The sequence below is a fragment of the Hyla sarda genome, chromosome 5 (assembly GCF_029499605.1).
Source record: "Hyla sarda isolate aHylSar1 chromosome 5, aHylSar1.hap1, whole genome shotgun sequence".
Classification (NCBI taxonomy): Eukaryota; Metazoa; Chordata; class Amphibia; order Anura; family Hylidae; genus Hyla; species Hyla sarda.
In genome coordinates this window covers 146,432,214-146,454,035 of record NC_079193.1, presented here as the reverse complement: position 1 = coordinate 146,454,035, position 21,822 = coordinate 146,432,214, and the positions used below count along the sequence as shown (strand labels likewise).

General features: G+C 41.7%; 1 protein-coding gene across 5 annotated transcripts in view; it reads right to left on the bottom strand.

Annotated features, from left to right (window-relative positions):
• Positions 1 to 21,822, bottom strand: part of AMPH (amphiphysin) — a 176,930-nt gene that overhangs the window by 25,763 nt on the left and 129,345 nt on the right. For 3 of the 5 annotated variants that reach the window (XR_008844011.1, XM_056520461.1, XM_056520464.1), the window contains exons 16-21: positions 21,224 to 21,283; positions 14,581 to 14,640; positions 14,078 to 14,197; positions 8,882 to 8,941; positions 8,525 to 8,584; positions 5,505 to 5,612 (exon numbers count right to left, since the gene is read on the bottom strand). Coding sequence is in view for 4 of the 5 variants with exons in the window: in XM_056520461.1 (XP_056376436.1) it covers positions 5,505 to 5,612; positions 8,525 to 8,584; positions 8,882 to 8,941; positions 14,078 to 14,197; positions 14,581 to 14,640; positions 21,224 to 21,283 (468 nt within the window). In the remaining variant the exon portion in view is untranslated. The remainder of the gene's footprint in view (positions 1 to 5,504; positions 5,613 to 8,524; positions 8,585 to 8,881; positions 8,942 to 14,077; positions 14,198 to 14,580; positions 14,641 to 21,223; positions 21,284 to 21,822) is intronic. The other 2 variants (XM_056520462.1, XM_056520463.1) reach the window with 2 other exon arrangements.

Here is a 21,822-nt window from a genome sequence, read left to right as displayed (position 1 = left end):
ATGGCGTGTTTTTACCAGGTGGAAAAAAAAAATTGTTCTAGGGGCCTTTATGTTGTTTTTTTTTATTTATTTTTTTCAAGTATTACCCTTTAACTTTCAAAATCTCCTGATGACTATTATTGATTGCGTGTCATAAAGAATATTCACATTGAAAGAAAGTTGCTGGGAGAAAGGTGACCTGTATACGTCTCCAACCTATTGTAGAGTTAAGGGTGAAGTCACGCGATCAGGTTGCACTGCAGATGGCTGCATGCAGTAATGAGAAAAACACATGGGAAAAAGATGCCTATACTAACACACACTACTTTTAGACAAAACACCACCAAAAAAGCCTTTTCAGAGTAAAAAAAAAACAATAGGGCGGTTTTTGTAGCATTCTATTTTGACAAGAAAAACGTCTAACAAAAGTTGTGTCTAATCCAAGCCTAAAGCTAGGTCCACACTGTGTTAGTGCTTCCTTCAGATGTATCTGTAGGCATCCTACCGAAAATAGGAAGCTGACGTATACTGTAACAGAGGGCAACGGATGGCCTCATTTACATAACCCGAGTCAACATGCAACTCTGTTTGGGACTTATGGGCTTTTTTAAGTAAACTAGGCAACCCTGCAGTTCACATTTTTTCAGTCTTCTTAAAATAGTGCCTAAAATAGTGCATGTGTCACATTTGGGCAATTAGCCCTTCCTTTATATTTCCTGTTCCTTTTGAATCCATTTCTGGCTTTGGCTCGAAAACTGCCAAATGGAAACACAGCCTCAGGGTACATTTGTTACGCCGAGCGCTCCGGGTCCCTGCTCCTCCCCGAAGCGCTTGCGGCGTTTCTCTCCCTGCAGCGCCCCGGTCAGACCCGCTGACCGGGAACGCTGCACTAACATGGCCGGCGGGGATGCGATTCGCATAGCGGGCCGCGCCCGCCCGCAAATCGCACCCCAGGTCACTTACCTGTCCCGGTCCCCGGCTGTCATGCTCTGGCGCGCGCGGCTCCGCTCTCTAGGGCGCGCGCGCGCCAGCGCTCTGAGATTTAAAGGGCCAGTGCACCAATGATGGTGCCTGGCCCAATCACCCTGATTAGCTGCACCTGTTCCTTGCCCTACTTATGCTCTCTTCCCCTGCACTCCCTTGCCGGATCTTGTTGCCTTGTGCCTTGTGAAAGCTTTACTGTGTTACCTATACTGTGTTTCAGACCTCCTGCTATCCCACCTTGACTACGAACCTTGCCGCCTGTCCCGACCTTCTGCTACGTCTGACCTTGCTCTTGTCTACTCCCTTGTACCGCGCCTATCTCAGCAGTCAGAGAGGTTGAGCCGTTGCCGGTGGATACGACCTGGTTGCTACCGCCGCTGCAAGACCATCCCGCTTTGCGGCGGGCTCTGGTGAATACCAGTAGCAACTTAGAACCGGTCCACCGACACGGTCCACGCCAATCCCTCTCTGGCACAGAGGATCCACCTCCAGCCAGCCGAATCGTGACAACATTCACACATAAGTAAAAATAGAGAAAGCATTGGCACCGTTCCCCAAATGACAATATCCACAATGGATTAGAGGCTAAGAGCAAGTGTCTCCCGTAGTAGCTGAACAAAACCAGGTGGTGCTCACGCAAAGAGAAGCAGTCCAATATTCAATAATAAGAATAAAAAGAACAGAAAACGGAGCACCCACCTTGAGAGGAACTTGCAGCTTGATGTGGCGACTTCAGTCATGGTGACCTACCCTGTGCTGGGATGACAATGACTGGTGGCAGATGTTATGAGGCAGGGGAGACTCAAGAGACGCCGGGTGACACTGTTTTGCGCCGAGCTGGCGCTTTCTCAACATCTGCCACCCGTCAGTGTCGTCCCAGCACATTGTAGGTCCCCAAGACCGAAGTCGCCACATCAAGCTGCAAGTTCCTCTCACGGTGGGTGCTCTGTTTTCCATTCTTTTTATTCTGATTATTGTACATTCACAGATACATAAGCTAGATTTGAAGTCAATGGATAACTCACTGCAGATTATACAAGTTTGAAAGTACGTTCAACCTGCATTTCTGTAATACTTACCAGTTGTTGTTATTTAGAAGTTAGGATGTATTTACATTCCTTTATGTGGAACCTGCTCATTTGTTTTATTTGCTGTTTCTGTGACTGCTTGAATAGTGTCTTAACTGCACACAGTTCAGCAGAAATATTGACCAATGCGATCAAGAAATGGCATTTTCCAATACTTAATAAGGGAAATTGGCATGGTAAAATTACAAACTGCAATTCATTTGCAACATAACCTGAACATGTGGTTTCACCCTAAGGCTAGGGTCTCATGGTGCCAAAGCCAGGTGGCTAAGATGTATTTGTGATGCAGTCGAAAAGCATGTGGACCTCTTGGTGAACGACCATGCGGCCACAGAGTCTATTTATTAGTTGCTGAACAATTTTGTATGCAATAGAAAACAGCACAGAACAGCCAGTGTTGTTTTTAACTGCACCGCAGCCATATCTTTGCTACTCAAAATCTGCATTACGAGGCTCTTCCCTAAGTGTACAATCTTCAGAGATAGCAGCACACCTCACTTGAGTGGTAATTCTTCAACTTTATTCAGCACTTCAAATTTAAAAAATTCTGAAGAAAGTGCAATGTGGATCTACTTGCTGTGGCTGAGCACACTTTATTGTGGACTTCTCCGAGATCCGACCTGGTGTTAATTCAACTCTTTGATCCAGATAACTGAGATTTAAAGAGTATCTGTTATCAACTAAACTGTCCCTAATCCCACCCCCCATCTGTCCCTGACACTAACGCTATCCCTGCCTTTATTTCTACTTAAAAATGCTCATAAATACCTTTTTCCCCCTCACTATGGCTGCTCAGTTCTTCTGCTGTGTGCGGGGGACGAAGGGGGAGTGGCCCGGCAGGCATGACATCATATGAAGCCAGGCCGGTCTCACTTCCGCCCTTCTTCCTGCGATCCCTCTTGGGATATATATATATACATATCAGTGTTTTACAACCATGGTACCTCCAGCTTTTGCAAAACTACTACTAGCAGCCTCCACCCTATTTGTGAAACACTAATGTACAAACTTATATGCCCATGTGAACAACATTAGCTCTCACTTACTGTAATTATTATTTTTTTTTTTGGGCTTTAGAAGATCTCAATCAGAGATATGGAAAGCAGACCCGATCCCCATTCAAAGCAGCACGCGTCGGCTCTCCTTCTCGGGCAGGAGGAGCCTGATGACGTGGCCGGCCATGTCAGGAGCGTGCTCTACTGCATGCACAGCACATGCTCCCGCCTGTCTGATTGACAGGCAGGGAGCAGCACTGTGCGCGTTACTTGTCCCGGCTGCAGTTTGAGATTTCGGACTCATGTCAGGCCAGGCATTTGTCCGAAATCTATAAAAGACTAGCGGCCGGTCAATCTAGGGAGACCCTTAGTGGTAGCTTTTTCAAACATGACATTCACTATACCAGAGTACCCCTTTAAAGAGACAGGTACTCTTTAAAGGGGTACTCCGGTGGAAAACTTTTTTTCTTAAATTAACTGGAGCCAGAAAGTTAGATAGATTTGTAAATTACTTCAATTAAAAAAATCTTAATCCTTTTAGTACTTTTTAGCAGCTGTATGCTACAGAGGAAATTCTTTACTTTTTGTATTTCTTTTTTGTGTTGTCCACAGTGCTCTCTGCTGACACCTCTCTCCGTGTCAGGAACTGTCCAGAGCAGCATAAGTTTGCTATGGGGATTTTCTCCTGCTCTGGACAGTTCCTGATACGGGCATCAGGTGTCAGCAGAGAGCACTGTGGACAACACAAAAATGAAATTAAAAAAATAAAGTTTTTCCTCTGTAGCATACAGCTGCTAAAAAGTACTGAAAGGATTGCGATTTTTTAATAGAAGTAATTTACAAATCTGTTTAACTTTCTGGCACCAGTTCATTTTTTTTTTAAAGTTTTCCACCGGAGTACTCCTTTAAGTATCATTTAGGCTGTGCTGGATCTTCTGTCTTAACATGTGTCTCATCCCTGATGGTGCCTGCACACATGGTGTATAAGCTGTGTATGTTGAAAATCTGCCCAGAATCTACACAGCAATTGACCTGTGGTACAAACTTTTAATCTGTCAATTTATGTTGCAGAGAAGCTGCAGATTAAGGGTACATTCACGCGAGCGGATTTTCGCAGCGTATTTTCGCAGCGTATTTCGCTGCGGATTCGCTGGTGAAGGCATGCTCTATGCTATCTTTACATGTGCTTGCTTGTAGCAGCAAAATGCCGCTACGAGCAGACACACTGTGATGTGCGAGTCGCAGTACACTCGCACATCACGGGAGCTCTCTGCCTAGCTCAGAGCAGGGAGAGTGGCCGCGATGTGCGAGTACGCCGTGCACATCGCTGCAGTGTGTCTGCTCGTGGCGGCATATTGCCGCTATGAGCAGGCACATGTAAAGCCAGCATAGAGCGTGCCTTCACCAGCGGATCCGCAGCGTAAAATACGCTGTAAATCTGCTCGTGTGAACGTATCCTAATTGTGAATTTTCCTCTTAATGGGGCAGATAAGTGTTGCTGCTTAGTCTGGAAACTTCATCGTTCCATCCCTGTTTCATTGTTTCATGCTGTATATGAAGAATGTTAGACTATTTTTTGTTGTAAGGCTATAGAAGCTTGTTATATGGTAATACCAGTGAGGTAGTTGTTTCAGGATGGTTTAATGGCCTAAGGCTGTATGCATTGTTAATGTAAGCTCAGAGGTGAGGCAAAACCTATATTTCACATGCAGATCTGCTGAGGATAAGTTGCAGATCAGTGTCTGCACACAAAAAGAGAAAATCTATTTAAAATCCATTGCAGATCAGCTGCAGATCAGTTCCATTTGTGTATGCTCACATGCCAGAATTTCCGCATGGATTTCTGCATTGAAATCTGCATGTATATAAAGCCTATTTGGAATTCAACAGAAATTCCACATAGCGTCTACAAATTATTGAAAGATGTGGATTTCCGGCCAAATTAATGCTGCCGCAGAATTCACAAATCTTTGCTAAATTCTTGCAGTGTGAACATAACCTGAATCTGCAGCAGAACCAGATCATGTTAACATACCCTTAGGGTACGTTCACACGAGCGGATCCCCAGCGCGTATTACGGTGCGGATCCCCCGCTGAAGGACCATTATATTATGCCTTTACAGGTGCCTGCTCGGAGCGGCAATCCGCTGCTAAGAGCAGACACACTGCGATGTGCGAGTCGCCACGCACATGCGCAGTATACTCGCACATCGCAGCTGCTCTCGGCCTAGCTCAAGAAGCAGCCGCGATGTTTGCGAGTACACCGAGTATGCGCAGCAACTCACACATCGCAGCAGTGTGTCTGCTCATAGTGGCGTATTGCCGCTCCAAGCAGGCACATCTAAAGGCACCCTGTAGGGGTCCTTCAGCGGCGGATCTGCAGCACAAAATACACTGTGGATCCGCTCGTCTGAATGTACCCTTAAACTGAAAATAAAGCTTGAATGTAAGCTGTTACCTGAGACACAGCAGTAGCTTTAGGACTGTCCTGATCAGTTTCTTTCTTTTCTTCGGCAGCACTTAAAGTAGGCTCAACAAGCTGTTCTTCTGGACTCTCAGATTGTGTCTAAAAAATATAAATTACACAGTATTAAACAATAAATTGAGTCTAAAATATAAATGAAACAATAAATGCTTAAGTTTTGCATATCCTCTGAGTGATACAGTAAGATTCATCTGCCACCTATGAATTTCTCATCAGTAGTATTATCAAACCCTAAACATCTTGGATTCTATTCATCCATTTGATATAATTCCAGTTTATTGGGTTTTCAGACATTTAAAATCCACAAGGGCCCTGAATAACAGCTCACAAGACTTATTTAATTCAGATTTTGGTTAAAGGGGTACTCTGCCCCTAGACATCTTATCCCCTATCCATTGGATAGGGGATAAGATGTCTGATTGTGGGGGTCCCACCGCTGGGGACCCCCGTGTTCTCAGCTGCGGTACCCAAGACATCTGGATGACTGGCGATGCGTGGCGGAGGCTCGTGACATCACGGTCACGCCCCACTTGTGATGTCACGGTCATGTCCCCTCAATGAAAGTCTATGGTAGGGGGCGTGACCTTTGGATAGGGGATAAGATGTCTAGGGGTGGAGTACCCCTTTAAACTATCCAATAAATGATCCTCTTATTTTTATATCTTCATGGTCTAGTGGCATTTCCTTTATCCCCCCCCCCCTTCATGTCTCCAAACATATTCTGTTATTGTCTTCACACTCAACCCCAGGTATATCTTACACAGTGAGGATTTGAGGATTGAACCCATACTTTCCACATATAAAATCCATATACAACATCTATGATGGTGGGTGTGTTCCCATGTTATATGTACGTTCACCACACTTGATCTCATTAGCTTATGTCCTGAGGCAAAAAAGTATTTTGGCCAAGTGTGAAACACACAGTTCTAATCCAGTTTAAAAAAAAATTTTACATTTCTAAACATGTTTTCTTCTTTTAATGACAGATAAACCCCTGGTCTGAAATGCCAAATCAAAAAATAAATACAGGACATACACTTAAGAATGCATTAATTCATTCAGTTCATACATCAATATTAATGCGAGGTGCAATGGAGTAAGATGCATCAAATTTATGAAAAGGAGCAAGCCTTTCAACAAATTTGGTGCATTTTAACTGCTCATATGCTAAACAATGAAAACTATGCCAGCTACGAGCCATAATAGATTTCAACTATGATTTAAGACAATTTCTGGTGTAAATTATATTAAATCTGTTGGCTGCAGGAAGCACCCTGCTGAGATCCTTAATTTTGAGGAACATAACATAAATGGTGCAAAAGTAAAAAAACAAAACAAAAAAAAAACAATAGACAAAATAATCTGTGGTTAAAGGAAAAGCTGGTTTAACAACCCCATTTTTGGGGTAATGTTAAAATAGCACACTTCTAGTAGCCAAAGCCAAGCAATCAAAGACAACAACAAATCACTAAAATACTGCATTTTGCAGCAATAAGCAAGAGAGTTGGAAAAATGCATTAAAGGGGTATTCCAGGCAAAAACTTTTTTTTATATATCAACTGGCTCGGGAAAGTTAAACAGATTTGTAAATTACTTCTATTAAAAAATCGTAATCCTTCCAATAGTTATTAGCTTCTGAAGTTTTCTGTCTAACTGCTCAATGATGATGTCACATCCCGGGAGCTGTGCATGCTGGGAGAATATCCCCATAGGAACTGCACAGCTCCCGGGACGTGAGTCATCAGAAAGCAGTCAGACAGAAAAAAACAACTCAAATTCAGAAGCTAATAACTATTGGAAGGATTAAGATTTTTTAATCGAAGTAATTTACAAATCTGTTTAACTTTCCGGAGCCAGTTGATATATAAAAAAAAGTTTTGGCCTGGAATACCCCTTTAACAACCATAGAATAATCACCACAACAAGGTACACATAAAAATAAATAAATAAATACATAAATAAAAACACATGTAAATTACTAAACGACCTTGCAATAAGCAATACATTTTAAAAAAACAGTGACCACTAATAAACCACCAGAGGAGATGCTACATTTTGAGATTACATTCTGAAAACTATTGTGGACCTTAAAGGGGTACGCTGCCCCTGGACATCCCCTATCTGATCATGGGGGGTCCGGCCACTAGGCATTCATTCAAGTTTAGTTTGGGTGGCCGTGGTTGTGACGTCACACTATGGAAGGAGACGTGATGAGCGACCACGACCATCACGCCCCCTCTGATAGACATGAATAGACTTTTGTGGGAAAAATCTGTACTATACAATGAAGCAAGGTCCCTAAGGTGGCAACAGATACAAAGATGATACTATGATTAGAGGTGTAAAGACGTTATCCTGAATAAAATAAAAAAATAAAAAAATTTCTCCAGAAATTGAACCAAGGATGTTCTTGGGCTTTGTCTAGTATGCAGCTCAGCCCTATTTTCATGAATGCGGATAAGCTGATACCAAACACTGCCTATGGAGACATCTCCCATATGGGGACCCGGCACTGCCGCGGCTCTGCTGGGCTAGTGCTTGTGTCGTAAACCTCACTAAGAGGTCTACAGACAAGTCCCCTCCATTCAGCTCTATGGGAGATGCGGGGATGCACAAACACTGCATCTGCGCCTCTCCCATAGAGATACATGGAGGGGGGGTGTTGGCCGCAGAGTCATGCTGGGCCGACATGCCTCCTGCACGGGGAAAGCTGCAGGCGGGCCCAGCGGTCGGACCCTCCACGATCAACACTTATCCCCTATCCTGCAGATAGGGGATACGTTTTATATACCGCTGCAAATCTCCTATAATACCATAAATATACTCAAAGCTTATTGCAAGATGTTTCCATAACTTAATAATTCATAAAGAACTGTAAACATGCTGTGATGACCTTCAAGTGTAAAAAGGCAGAAAAACCACTTACATTTGAAACAAATGTAAGGAATATGAATCCAAGAGGATTCTCTTTTTACAGGGCAGACACCTACCTTGCTGCCCTCTGTGTCAGCTTCATCGGCTGTCTTGATTTCTTCAGATTCAATAGGTTCCTTCACAGGAAGGATACAGTGTAACAACCATGTCAGGGATGACCACCAACAGAGTACAATGGGAAATTGGCAAATGTACAAATGATGGTAAATTGTATGATGAATAAACAATGAACACTATCTTGAAATGGATTGGGCAAAATATATGAAGGAACTATAGCTTGCTTATACCATATTACAAAATGTTTATAATAATAACACATGCTGTGATGACCACCACATGATCAAATGAAAATGGGGGGGAAAAATAATATGACTGATCCAACAGTATTCCCTGCTTATTGGGCAGACACCTACCTTGCTGCCCTCTGTGTCAGCTTCATCAGCTGTCTTGATATCTTCAGGTTCAGTAGTTTCCTTCACAGGTAGGAAATAGTGTAACAACCATGTCAGGCATGACCATCGATAGGGTACAATGGGAATGGAGCAGTGACCATGAATAAATGGAATGAAAAGTCAATGGAACAATTTTAAGGTGACACTGTAGAAAAAAAGGATAGTCCTACGTATACCTTATGTACGTGTTCCAACTGGTTCTGATCACTTGGTAACTGCTGACTAGAATAAGGCCAAGCAGCATAATTCACTATTTTCTGTTCTCATAATTACAACAAAATCCCTGCAGTCAACAAAATCACTAAATCTGCCTACATTACACAAGGGCCCATTACAAAGCCAACCACATTGCCCTTATAGGGACACATTTGTTGCCTCAGTTAAACACAGAACCACAGAATAAAGAAGGCTTTGCCAGCATTCAGTAGTGTTTTAATTTATTGGCATTAAAACATATCGGACATGGGCATCTGACATCTTAATTTAAATATATACAGCACCTTCAGGCCATATGCAGTGGTGTATTTTGGTTTTGTGCTGTATAGGGCTGGCTAAGCTCAGGCCCCCTTTTCTTATGACACATTCCACATGTAGCTGCACCATGACCGGCCCACCGATACTGAATGTATACAGACAGATGATATATAAATAAACACACCACTTGCCATATGTCCGAGGTATATGTGAGGATACCAGAAAAAAGGTATGATGACATATACGATGGTAGACCCATGACATGCCCATTAACCTTAAGGAATTGAACATAGTCTACTAGTGACTACATTCAACTAATGTATCCTTTTACCTTGTGGGACTCAAAGGGTGGTCTTCTGAACTGTTGAGCAAACTTTATTTTATGCACTTTATTTTCATGCACTTATTAGATACTTTGTTGGAAAAGAATATCTAGGACAATAAACTATGGACTGTATGTATCACATGATAATGTTCTAATGGATCATGAGTCAATAAATATTTTTTTTGTATTTCTATGGCTCTGATTATGTGAATGATTCTTTTTGGGTTGGTCACATGTTTAATAGTCAAGTCGTTTAGTGGTGTGATACCCTTGAAGACCCCTGTGTGGGTCAAAACCTGCCGTGTATGGGTGCCAATTAAGAATAACTATGGGATGCTTAAAAAAAAAAAACCTTCTTTATTCTCATATTCTGTAGTTCTGAGGAGAAACTGGACTGAACGATCATTGCAAAGTGACAGTTAGTGGATGACCATTGTGCTGCAAATCCTTATTGAATTCCTATTATCTGTACCATATCGCCCCAAAATACAGCATGTTTAAAAGAAAAAAAAAAAAAAGAGCCAGCCCACAAAAGGTCAAGCACAACTATAGTAGTGCTGCCATATAAAAAGTGGTTTGAAGACGTGACCCTGTATCAAACATAGCTTGCAATGCTGCCTCTATAACACAGTCTGTATTAATGCCGTGATATGAGAGACACTTACCTACGGTGCCCCTTAAAGGGTTTGTACTGTGATTTTTTAATTTATTTTTAATTTTTAATTGTGGCCATTGGCCATGCTGGGCTGAAAAAATAAGAAAAGCAGTACTAACATGCCACAATCCCCGCCCCGCCTCTGCCATTTTGAGTTTCTGCTGCTCACCGCCATTTGGTCCCTTCTCAACACAAGTGACTACCCACTTTACTGCCTAAGGAACATCACTGTTCTGGCTGAGCAGCATTTTTATTTGTCAAGAGGAGACTAGTAAGAGTGACCAGCAGGGACTGGGCACTGTTGGATTAGCAACAGTGTAGGATTGTGGGTTGAGAGTATTATTATTTATTTATTTTTTTCAGTCCAGCCTGGCCAATAAAAATGGAAAAAAAAAATCACCAGACAATTTTCAGACAGCAGAGCCATCTTATGACAATGCCCACGTTGCAGAAGCCTCATGTCACATTGGAAGAGGGAACAAAATGATATAATTTTATATAAATAATCATAACTATGTTCCAGCACAGGCCATGTAAAGTGAACCCTCCTGATGAGATGAGGCCTGACATGTACGTTCATTATAGGACTAGATGCGTATTCCCATTGTTTCTTTCACCCGTTAATTAACTTCTTCAGATTGCCATTTACCATGCATGTTGTTTGTATCATTTATCTTATTGGCATATGGCACAGTTTTCCAGACAAGCAGAAACAAAATCATTTTCAGTATATTCACTAATAATTGCTTTATGTTTTTTTTCTTTTTTATTCAGGCCGTGAATCACCTACTGAATCACATACTAAGGGATCATTTTCATGTCCATAAAATAAGTATTAAATACGTATGCATAATACAGATACTTTTTTACAATTTAGTCTGTATATTATTTGTTTTTCTTTGTGTTGAATAAAATATTGCACAGTCCATTTACAAAGGAAATGCTCACACATGCATAATCCATATGGCTTTTGATGTGGAAACCACAATCATTTCTTTATTAAAAAACAACGCAGTTTCACCTAGAAAACAAAACAACTATGTCCCATTCTCCTATTGATTTCATGATTTCAGGGGATGTTTAACCCCTGAGAGTGTAATTGACTGAACAAGTCCATAAAGTCTCCCAAACAAACTCATTCAGGGATAGTCAGACATCATCAGATGTTAGGCACCTCTAGCAATCTACACATTTCTGAGATACCCATGCTAACAATGCCATCTAGAGGGCACCAATATAGTGGCAGCCACCTATGCAATGTCAGCAGTTAGGATGTACTGTATATACAAATTGATAGCCAAGATGCTCCATACATAGAGAGAACCTTTTTGCTCATAATATGAGGGAGATTTATCAAAACCTGTCCAGAGGAAAAGTTGCCCTGTTGCCCATAGCAACCAATCAGATCGCTTCTTTCATTTTTAACAAGGCCTCTGCAAAATGAAAGAAGCAATCTGATTGGTTGCTATGGGCAACAGGGCAACTTTTCCTTTGCACAGGTTTTGATAAATCTCCCCCATAGTAATTACTAATGTACCTGCATACATTATTAGCCACAAGTCTCCCTCTGCCTCAAGTAACATCAGTCAGTAACAGTGGCAGCCACAAAAAGCAATATATAGTGTCAGTCACGTCCCACAATCTAGGCTACTGCCTGGGACCAAAATCTCCAGGGGGCTCAGGGCCATAAAGTAATTGCAAATAGTATAAACTGCTTTGCATCTGAACCCGCTGCTTCTGGTGTTAACTGGTGCTGCTAAAAGATTTTTACCAGCAATGATAATATTTAGGGACATCTACCTACTGGGGGACTTATGTACCCAATGGTGACCTTTTTTCTATATTATGGAGAACTACTTGTCAACTCGGGGAACCTACATAAAGGAGGACCTACCTACGTGGGGAATCTGCCTACTGGAGACATACCTACATAATGGGGGAAATACTGTACCGACTATAATAAATAAACTTCACATTTGTTTTTCACTATATTGGTGTGCTGCTGGAGTTTCTTTATTTTGGATGTTTACTTCAAGTCTCCGGACCAGAGCTTATACCAGCTGGCACCCGGCACCTGAGCAACTTCTACTTGTGCTGCTTCTCCCACATCATCTGTATTTAATAGGGGACCTATCTGCCTAATGCATAACCTACCTACTTACTGAGGTACCTGCTTACTGGAAAGGGCCTATCTACTGGGGGACCAACCTACTGGGTGACTTTACCTACCCACTTTTATCATACGGGGGAACCAAGGGGGGCATTATTACAGTAACACTATAAATGAGGTATTTACATAGTGGTAAAGAGGTTGCTGGAAAAGATGTTTGTCTAGGCTAGATGAAACGCAAACAACTCCAATGAGAGAAGACGTCTTCTGCAGCAGCTGGATGATACTGCAATGCAATCTCTTACATAGTCTGCAAAGCCAGTGTAGAGCTGGTATCTACCACTACGTGGTCACTGTATGGGGGGATATTGGTCTGTGTATACAGGTTTTTAGTTACAAGTATTCAGTTAATAAGTGATGGTAATATGTGGTCATGGTGTAGCAGTAATATGTATGGTGACAATATTTGTGTAATTTATTTTCCCCCTAAGCGTACATAAGAATGGTATAAAAACCATAGACCATGAATGCACAGCCAATATAAAATTTGCCCAACGCAATACCAATGAGTAACATCTAAATCGAGGCATACAGTCCATAGATTTGGTCTACAAAATAGGTGCTAACACGTTTCAAGCTGCTAATCGCAGTTACCTGCTTGAAATCTATTAGCAGCACCTAAAGGGTAAGCAGACAGACTTTCTTAGTAGCATAAGGCCCATGGTTCCCCATATCTGTTCCTGATAACAGTAAGACCATGTGCACATGTTGGAATTTTCGTGCCAGATTCCGCATTGGAATCCGGCACAGAGAATCCACTGCAGCAGAGTCCCATTGAATTCAACGGGATTTTGCTGTGCTGATCACACGGTAGAATTTCCATGCCAAATGTTTCCAGAACGGAAATTCCATTTTCAGTGCCCGCAGAAAGAATGAACACATTCATTCTTTGTGCGGAGTCCCCACGGAATGCATAGCCTTCAATGAAACAGCCCATTTCTGTGCGGTCCTAGTGCCAGCATATTATCCTGGCACCCCGCAGTTTGCGGAATGTCCACACAGAAGTTTTCTGTGCGGACATTCCATCGCGTTAACATAGCCTAACACTAAGAGCTGTATGTCTTCATATTTTTTATCAGTCAATACTCTAGGGCACAAATTCAGGTATAGCTTTGGCTAGACAGATATTCAACACGTATCCATAAGGTATAACGCACAAGCAGTCTTTCAGAAAATGTCTCCCTATTTTGAAAAGAGTATATCCAAGCATGACATGTTTCAAAGCATTTTAATGCTAAAGCCCCAGCTTGAACCAGCTATGGTATGACTTCTTCACATTATCCCATGTAAAGTGTCAGACCCTACATGCTATTAAAGCCTCCTTCCCCAAATAGTGACATCCTTCCCCATAGGCATACAGGCATAATATAGGAGATTTACTTAAATATATGCTGTTTTTGACACACGAGTAACTGATTTTTATTAAAACATTTAGAAACAACTTTGTTCAGGTTATGATTATGGTAAAAACATGGATGGATGAGAAGAATGTAATGAAATGAAGTATATGAGCTGATGTTTCTTCGGACTCACCATTATCTTTTCTGCTAATTCATTTTGCTCATCAGCTTTAGTGTCCTCCGCAGGAAGGTCAGACAGAGGCTGTGCCTCCTCAATCTTGGTCTCCACAGAAGCAGCTAGATCTGATTCCACCTTATTTGTTACAATATAAAATATTTACTAACTGAATTCAAGTGTTCATATATTTTAAAATATATTTTGAATATATAAAAATGTCATTTATTTTGACAAGAAGTGCACAAGACTTCAGTGCACTTCTGTAAGTGACAATATTTCACTGCTGTTGCGATTTTTTTCTGCACAATTTCACATGGCTTTCTGATTTCTTTTTTGCTGAAGTCAAAACAGTGTAAAAAATTGCAACATGCCTTATAATCAACACCTCTTCTTAAGTTATGTTAACAATTTAAGTGATAAACCAAGCAAGGTAAATTATACAAATCGGTATTTTTTTTGTGGTCAGTAAGCATGCAGTGGTTTTAGGAATGAGGAATATGGGAAATAGGTCTACTTACTGTCCCTTCAACAGTGGTTTGTTCTGACTGTGTTGTGAAGACAGATGTAGGCGCATCAGGCTAGAAAGACACAATGAATTAAATCTTGCTTCAATCTTTACATTTTTTTCAATGACAGGTTTTAGAAACAAACACAAAAAAATGGATATGTCAATTATTTTTTTTTATTTTTTTTTATAAATGTATATATCTTATTTCTATATTTAGAAATGGCAGAAGTAGAGCATAAGTAACCAACACAAAGTTAAATGGTTGTCATTTCCAACTACCTTTCTACATTTTATGATCTGTAACAAATTAGTAAATCATTTTATTTACATATATACATTTTATTTATTTATTTACATATACATTTTATTTATATATACAGAAAAACATATCTACAACTAGCCATTCCCAGCCTGTTACTAAGGGAATACTACCTCTGAAACACCAAAAGTGGCGGAAAGGCTTAGCTGATTATATGTGCAGGAGAGAGCCTGGGCTGTGTACCTATAGAGTATTCTCACTGTCCCTGAAAGGTAAATCAAGGCATCCTTCTACTCTCAACTCAGTACTTAGTGAAACACTCTCTTTTTGCTGTTTATTCCCTAGCTGTTCTTTCTTTTTTTTTCTCCTGGCATCACAACCTATAGTAGTGAACTGTAAATCATTCCCAGCACAATGCAACCAGTTCAGTCCAGCACACTTTAACCAGCACTATGTCATGGCATTGTAGTAATGAGTAGGTCCTGTGTTGTGATTTGCCAGACAAGTAAGGTAGAGAGAATCTGTGTGTGTGCACTACTGGCAAAAAGCCCAGTTCTGGTCCTATCCTTAACCCCTTAAGGACCAGGCCATTTTACACCTTAGGACCAGAGCATTTTTTTGAACATTTGACCACTGTCACTTTAAACATTAATAACTCTGGAATGCTTTTAGTTATCATTCTGATTCGGAGATTGTTTTTTCGTGACATATTCTACATTTAACATGGTGATAAATTTTTGTGGTAACTTGCATCCTTTTTTGGTGAAAAATCCCAAAGTTTGATGAAAAAATTTAAAATTTAGCATTTTTCTAACTTTGAAGCTCTCTGCTTGTAAGGAAAATGGATATTCCCAAAAATGTTTTTGGATTCACATATACAATATGTCTACTTTATGTTTGCATCATAAAATTGACAAGTTTTTACTTTTGGAAGACACCAGAGGGCTTCAAAGTTCAGCAGCAATTTTCCAATTTTTCACAAATTTTCAAACTCACTATTTTTCAGGGACCAGTTCAGGTTTGAAGTGGATTTGAAGGGTCTTCATATTAGAAATACCCCATAAAAGACCCCATTGTAAAAACTGCACCCCCCAAAGTATTCAAAATGACATTCAGTCAGCGTTTTAACCTTTTAGGTGTCTCACAGGAATAGCATTAAAGTGAAGGAGAAAATTCACAATCTTCATTTTTAACACTTGCATGTTCTTGTAGACCCAATTTTAGAATTTTTACAAGGGGTAAAAGGATTATATGATTATATGTGCAGGAGAGAGCCTGGGCTGTGTACCTATAGAGTATTCTCACTGTCCCTGAAAGGTAAATCAAGGCATCCTTCTACTCTCAACTCAGTACTTAGTGAAACACTCTCTTTTTGCTGTTTATTCCCTAGCTGTTCTTTCTTTTTTTTCTCCTGGCATCACAACCTATAGTAGTGAACTGTAAATCATTCCCAGCACAATGCAACCAGTTCAGTCCAGCACACTTTAACCAGCACTATGTCATGGCATTGTAGTAATGAGTAGGTCCTGTGTTGTGATTTGCCAGACAAGTAAGGTAGAGAGAATCTGTGTGTGTGCACTACTGGCAAAAAGCCCAGTTCTGGTCCTATCCTTAACCCCTTAAGGACCAGGCCATTTTACACCTTAGGACCAGAGCATTTTTTTGAACATTTGACCACTGTCACTTTAAACATTAATAACTCTGGAATGCTTTTAGTTATCATTCTGATTCGGAGATTGTTTTTTCGTGACATATTCTACATTTAACATGGTGATAAATTTTTGTGGTAACTTGCATCCTTTTTTGGTGAAAAATCCCAAAGTTTGATGAAAAAATTTAAAATTTAGCATTTTTCTAACTTTGAAGCTCTCTGCTTGTAAGGAAAATGGATATTCCCAAAAATGTTTTTGGATTCACATATACAATATGTCTACTTTATGTTTGCATCATAAAATTGACAAGTTTTTACTTTTGGAAGACACCAGAGGGCTTCAAAGTTCAGCAGCAATTTTCCAATTTTTCACAAATTTTCAAACTCACTATTTTTCAGGGACCAGTTCAGGTTTGAAGTGGATTTGAAGGGTCTTCATATTAGAAATACCCCATAAAAGACCCCATTGTAAAAACTGCACCCCCCAAAGTATTCAAAATGACATTCAGTCAGCGTTTTAACCTTTTAGGTGTCTCACAGGAATAGCATTAAAGTGAAGGAGAAAATTCACAATCTTCATTTTTAATTTTTACAAGGGGTAAAAGGAGAAAATGTATACTTGATTTTGTAGCCCAATTTCTCTCGCGTAAGCATATACCTCATATGTCTATGTAAAGTGTTCGGCGGGCGCAGTAGAGGGCTCAGAAGTGAAGGAGCGACAAGGGGATTTTGGAGAGTAAGTTTTACTGAAATGGTTTTTGGGGGGCATGTTGCATTTAGGAAGCCCCTATGGTGCCAGAACAGCAAAAAAAAAAACAACATAGCATACCATTTTGGAAACTAGACCCCTTGAGGAACGTAACAAGGAATTAAGTGAACCTTAATACCCCACAGGTGTTTCCCGACTTTTGCATATGTAAAAAAAAAAAAAAAATTCACTAAAATGTGTGTTTCCCCCCAAAATTCACATTTTTGCAAGGGTTAATAGCAGAAAATACCCCCCAAAATTTGCAACCCCATCTCTTCTGAGTATGGAGGTACCCCATAAGTTGACCTGAAGTGTACTACGGGCGAACTACAATGCTCAGAAGGGAAGGAGTCATTTTTGGCTTTTTGAGAGCAAATTTTGGTCGGGGGGCATGTCGCATTTAGGAAGCCCCTATGGTGCCAGAACAGCAAAAAAAAAACACATGGCATACCATTTTGGAAACTAGACCCCTTGAGGAACGTAACCAGGATAAAGTGAGCCTTAATACCCCACAGGGGTTTCACGACTTTTGCATATGTAAAAACAAAAAAAAAATTTCACTAAAATGTGTTTCCCCCCAAATTTCACATTTTTGCAAGGGTTAATAGCAGAAAATACCCCCCAAAATTTGTAACCCCATTTCTTCTGAGTATGGAAATACCCCATGTGTGGACGTCAAGTGCCCTGCGGTCGAACTACTATGCTCAGAAGAGGAGGAGCGCCGTTGAGCTTTTGAAGAGTGAATTTGTTTGGAATGGTAGTCAGGGGCCATGTGCATTTACAAAGCCCCCCGTGGTGCCAGAACAGTGGACCCCCCACATGTGACCCCATTTTGGAAACTACACCCCTCACAGAATTTAATAAGGGGTGCAGTGAGCATTTACACCCCACTGGCATTTGACAGATCTTTGGAACAGTGGGCTGAGCAAATGAAAAATTTTATTTTTCATTTTCACGGACCAGTGTTCCAAAAATATGTCAGACACCTGTGGGGTGTAAATGCTCACTGTACCCCTTATTACATTACGTGAGGGGTGTAGTTTCCAAAATGGGGTCACATGTTGGGGGGTCCATTGTTCTGGCACTATGGGGGCTTTGTAAAAACACATGGCCTTCAATTTCGGACACATTTTCTCTTCAAAATCCCAGTGGCACTCCCTCTCTTCTGAGCATTGTAGTTCACCCGCCGAGCACCTTGTTATGCGCCCGCAGATCATTTTGCGCCCACATCTGGGGCAACACCAGCATGTTAGTGTAAAAATGTTTTTTTTTTTTTACACTAACAGGCTGGTGTAGACCCCAACTTTTCCTTTTCATAAGGGGTAAAAGGAGAAAAAGCCCCCCAAAATTTGTAGTGTAATTTCTCCCGAGTATGGAGATACCCCATATGTGGCCCTAAACTGTTTCCTTGAAATACGACAGGGCTCCGAAGTGAGAGAGCGCCATGCACATTTGAGGACTAAATTAGGGATTGCATAGGGGTGGACATAGGGGTATTCTACGCCAGTGATTCCCAAACAGGATCCCTCCAGCTGTTGCTAAACTGCCAGCATGCCTGGACAGTCAGTGGCTGTCCAGAAATGCTGGGAGTTGTTGTTTTGCAACAGCTGGATGCTCCGTTTTGAAAACACTGCCGTACAATATGTTTTAAATTTTTTTGTAGTGTTTTACCCTTTATTATGTGTTAGTGTAGTGTAGTGTTTTTAGGGTACATTCACACTGGCGGAGGTTTACAGTGAGTTCCCTTGCTTGGAGTTTGTGCTGCGGTGAAAAATTTGCCGCAGCTCAAACTTGAAGCAGAAAACTTACTGTAAGCCTGCCCGTGTGAATGTACCCTGTACGTTCACATGGGGGGGGGGGGGGGGCAAACCTCCAGCTGTTTCAAAACTATAACTCCTAGCATGTACTGACAGACCATGCAGGCTGGGAGTTGTACTTTTGCAACAGCTGGAGGCACACTGGTTGGAAAACCTTCAGTTAGGTTCTGTTATCTAACTCAATATTTTCCAACCAGTGTGCCTCCAGCTGTTGCAAAACTACAACTCCCAGCATGTACTGATCACCGAAGGGCATGCTGGGAGATGTAGTTATGAAACAGCTGGAGGGATCGCAACTACAACTCCCAGCTTGCTGGGATTTGCAGTTTTGCAACATCTGGAGAGCTACAGTATAGAGACCACTGCAAACTGTGGCCCTCCAGATGCTGCAAAACTAAGAATCCCAGCTTGCCCAGACAGCAAACAGTTGTGTGGGCATGCTGGGAGTTGTAGTTTTGCAAGATCTGGAGGGCTATAGTTCAGAGACTACCATATAGTGGTCTCAAACTGTAGCCCTCCAGCTGTTGCAAAACTACAACTCCCAGCATGCCCAAACAGCTGTCTTGGCATGCTGGGAGTTGTAGTTTTGCAACATCTGGAGGGCTACAGTATAGAGACCACTATATAGTGGTCTCGGACTGCAGCCCTCCAGATGTTGCTAGGCAACTTACCGGCTTCCGTCGGATCCAGGGTGCCTGCTGCACGACAGCGCCGCCCGTCGATCTCCGACACGATCATCGCCCGCAGCCTCCGCAGATCGGTAAGTGGACTCCGGCGCCGGTCCTCTGTCGTTTCCCCGTTCTGCTCCGCCTATTGTGGGTGGGCAGGACGGGGAAAACGAAAGTTAACCCCCCCCCCCCCCGCCCCCAATCTGCTATTGGTGGTCGCGTCTAGACCACCAATAGCAGGGATAGGAGGGGTGGCACCCCTGCCACCTCACTTCTATCACTATAGGGGGATCGTAGGTGTCTTAGACACCCGCGCTCCCCCTTATATTCCGGGTCACCATAGACCCGTAATGACCCAGAATCGCGCAAATCGTAAGTGTGAATTCACTTGCGATTTGCGCCGATCGCCGACATGGGGGGGTTTGATGACCCCCCTGGGCATTTGCGCGGGGTGACTGCTGATCGATATCAGCAGTCACCCTGGTCTGGTCCCCGCCCGGCGCGCGGCGGGGACCGGAATTCCCACGGACGTATGAGTATGTGCCTGGTCCTTAAGGGGTTAAAATCAGTCAGACACATCATGTAACTTAAAGGGACTGTCCTCAATGCACATGATAGAGAAGGAGTCTCTTTCGAGAAGCAGCTCTTGGTCTGGAGGACTTGGCATGGTCATGCATTACATGATCACATATTCATACAAATAGCTGCCTGGAATATTATATTTTGCCTATAGTAGCTACTGCAGTGACACCAGCTGACTACCAGGGATTTCAGCAGTTGAACCTGCAGAGCTCAGATTGTTGGGATAAATAAGTGCCACCCCATTTAAGGGAGTGTTCACACATGTGTATTTTTGCTGCAGATTTACTTCTGCAGATTTTGCTGCCCATTAAAGTCAATGGGCAGCAAAATCTGCAGCAGCAAGATCTGCAGGAAAAATACGCACATGTGAACGCACCCTTGAGCAGATCTGTCATCGAACTACACTACCTATTGACACTACCTATTGTTTAGGCAACATAATATGGGAACAGGTCCGTTTACCTAGTAAATAAACAGACACAAAAATATTGTGCCATTTGTCTAACAGGAGTAACTATGTATAGTTTATTAGGAAAGCACACACCCATCTTTCCTCCAGCATCCTCACAGTGAATGGCAGCTTTCTACTGTGTATGTGATCATCTGCATACACAGCAGCCTATCCATGTCTGGGAGGAGTTTGGTGGGGGGTGGTCCCTTTCCTCATAAATACACCAGACTCGTAAATGATGTGTCTAGTATTGTTGCTCCTATTGCATTTGTAATTGTGACAGATCCACTTCAAATAAGTCACTATAATAATTTTTAAAATGTTTATTTTGGTATTAAGCCATTCATTACCATAATTAGATAAATGTTAATCATTTTCAATTGAAAAAAATTACCATAAGTATTATGGCGCAATAAAAAAATACTGTACATGATGTGTTTTGTAACCAGTGAATACCAGTAACCTGGCTCTACTTACTGTCTCTTCAACAGGGGGTTGTTCCGATTGCATTGTGAAGAGGGATGTGGGTGCATCAGGCTAGAAAGACACAATGGATTACATTTCTTTATTTGTGAACACATAGGGCAGAATTATCAAAACCTACGTAGACTAAAAGTGCTGCCGTTGCCTGTAGCAACCAATCCGATTGCTTCTTTTATTTCAAAAAAAAATCTTTGAAAAATGAAAGAAACAATCTGATTGGGCAACTGCACCACCTTTCCTCTACACAGGTTTTGCTTATTCCCCTTCATAGATTTTAGAAAAACAAACACAATAAAACATTTTCCAGAAATGTATATACCGTACCTTATTTCTGCAATATTGTAATACATATTGGAACTGACAGCAGTGGCGGATCCAGGGAGGGGCACTATAGCTGCACGGGGGAATGTCCGCACGGAAAATCTCAGCACTTGGAATAGTGGCAGGGAGGGTCCATCCAACCATCCCCCCCCCCGGATCCGCCACTGACTGACAGTAGTTAATGGAGTATTCCAGGCAAAAACTTTTTTATATATATAAACTGGCTCCGGAAAGTTAAACAGATTTGTAAATTACTTCTATTAAAAAATGTT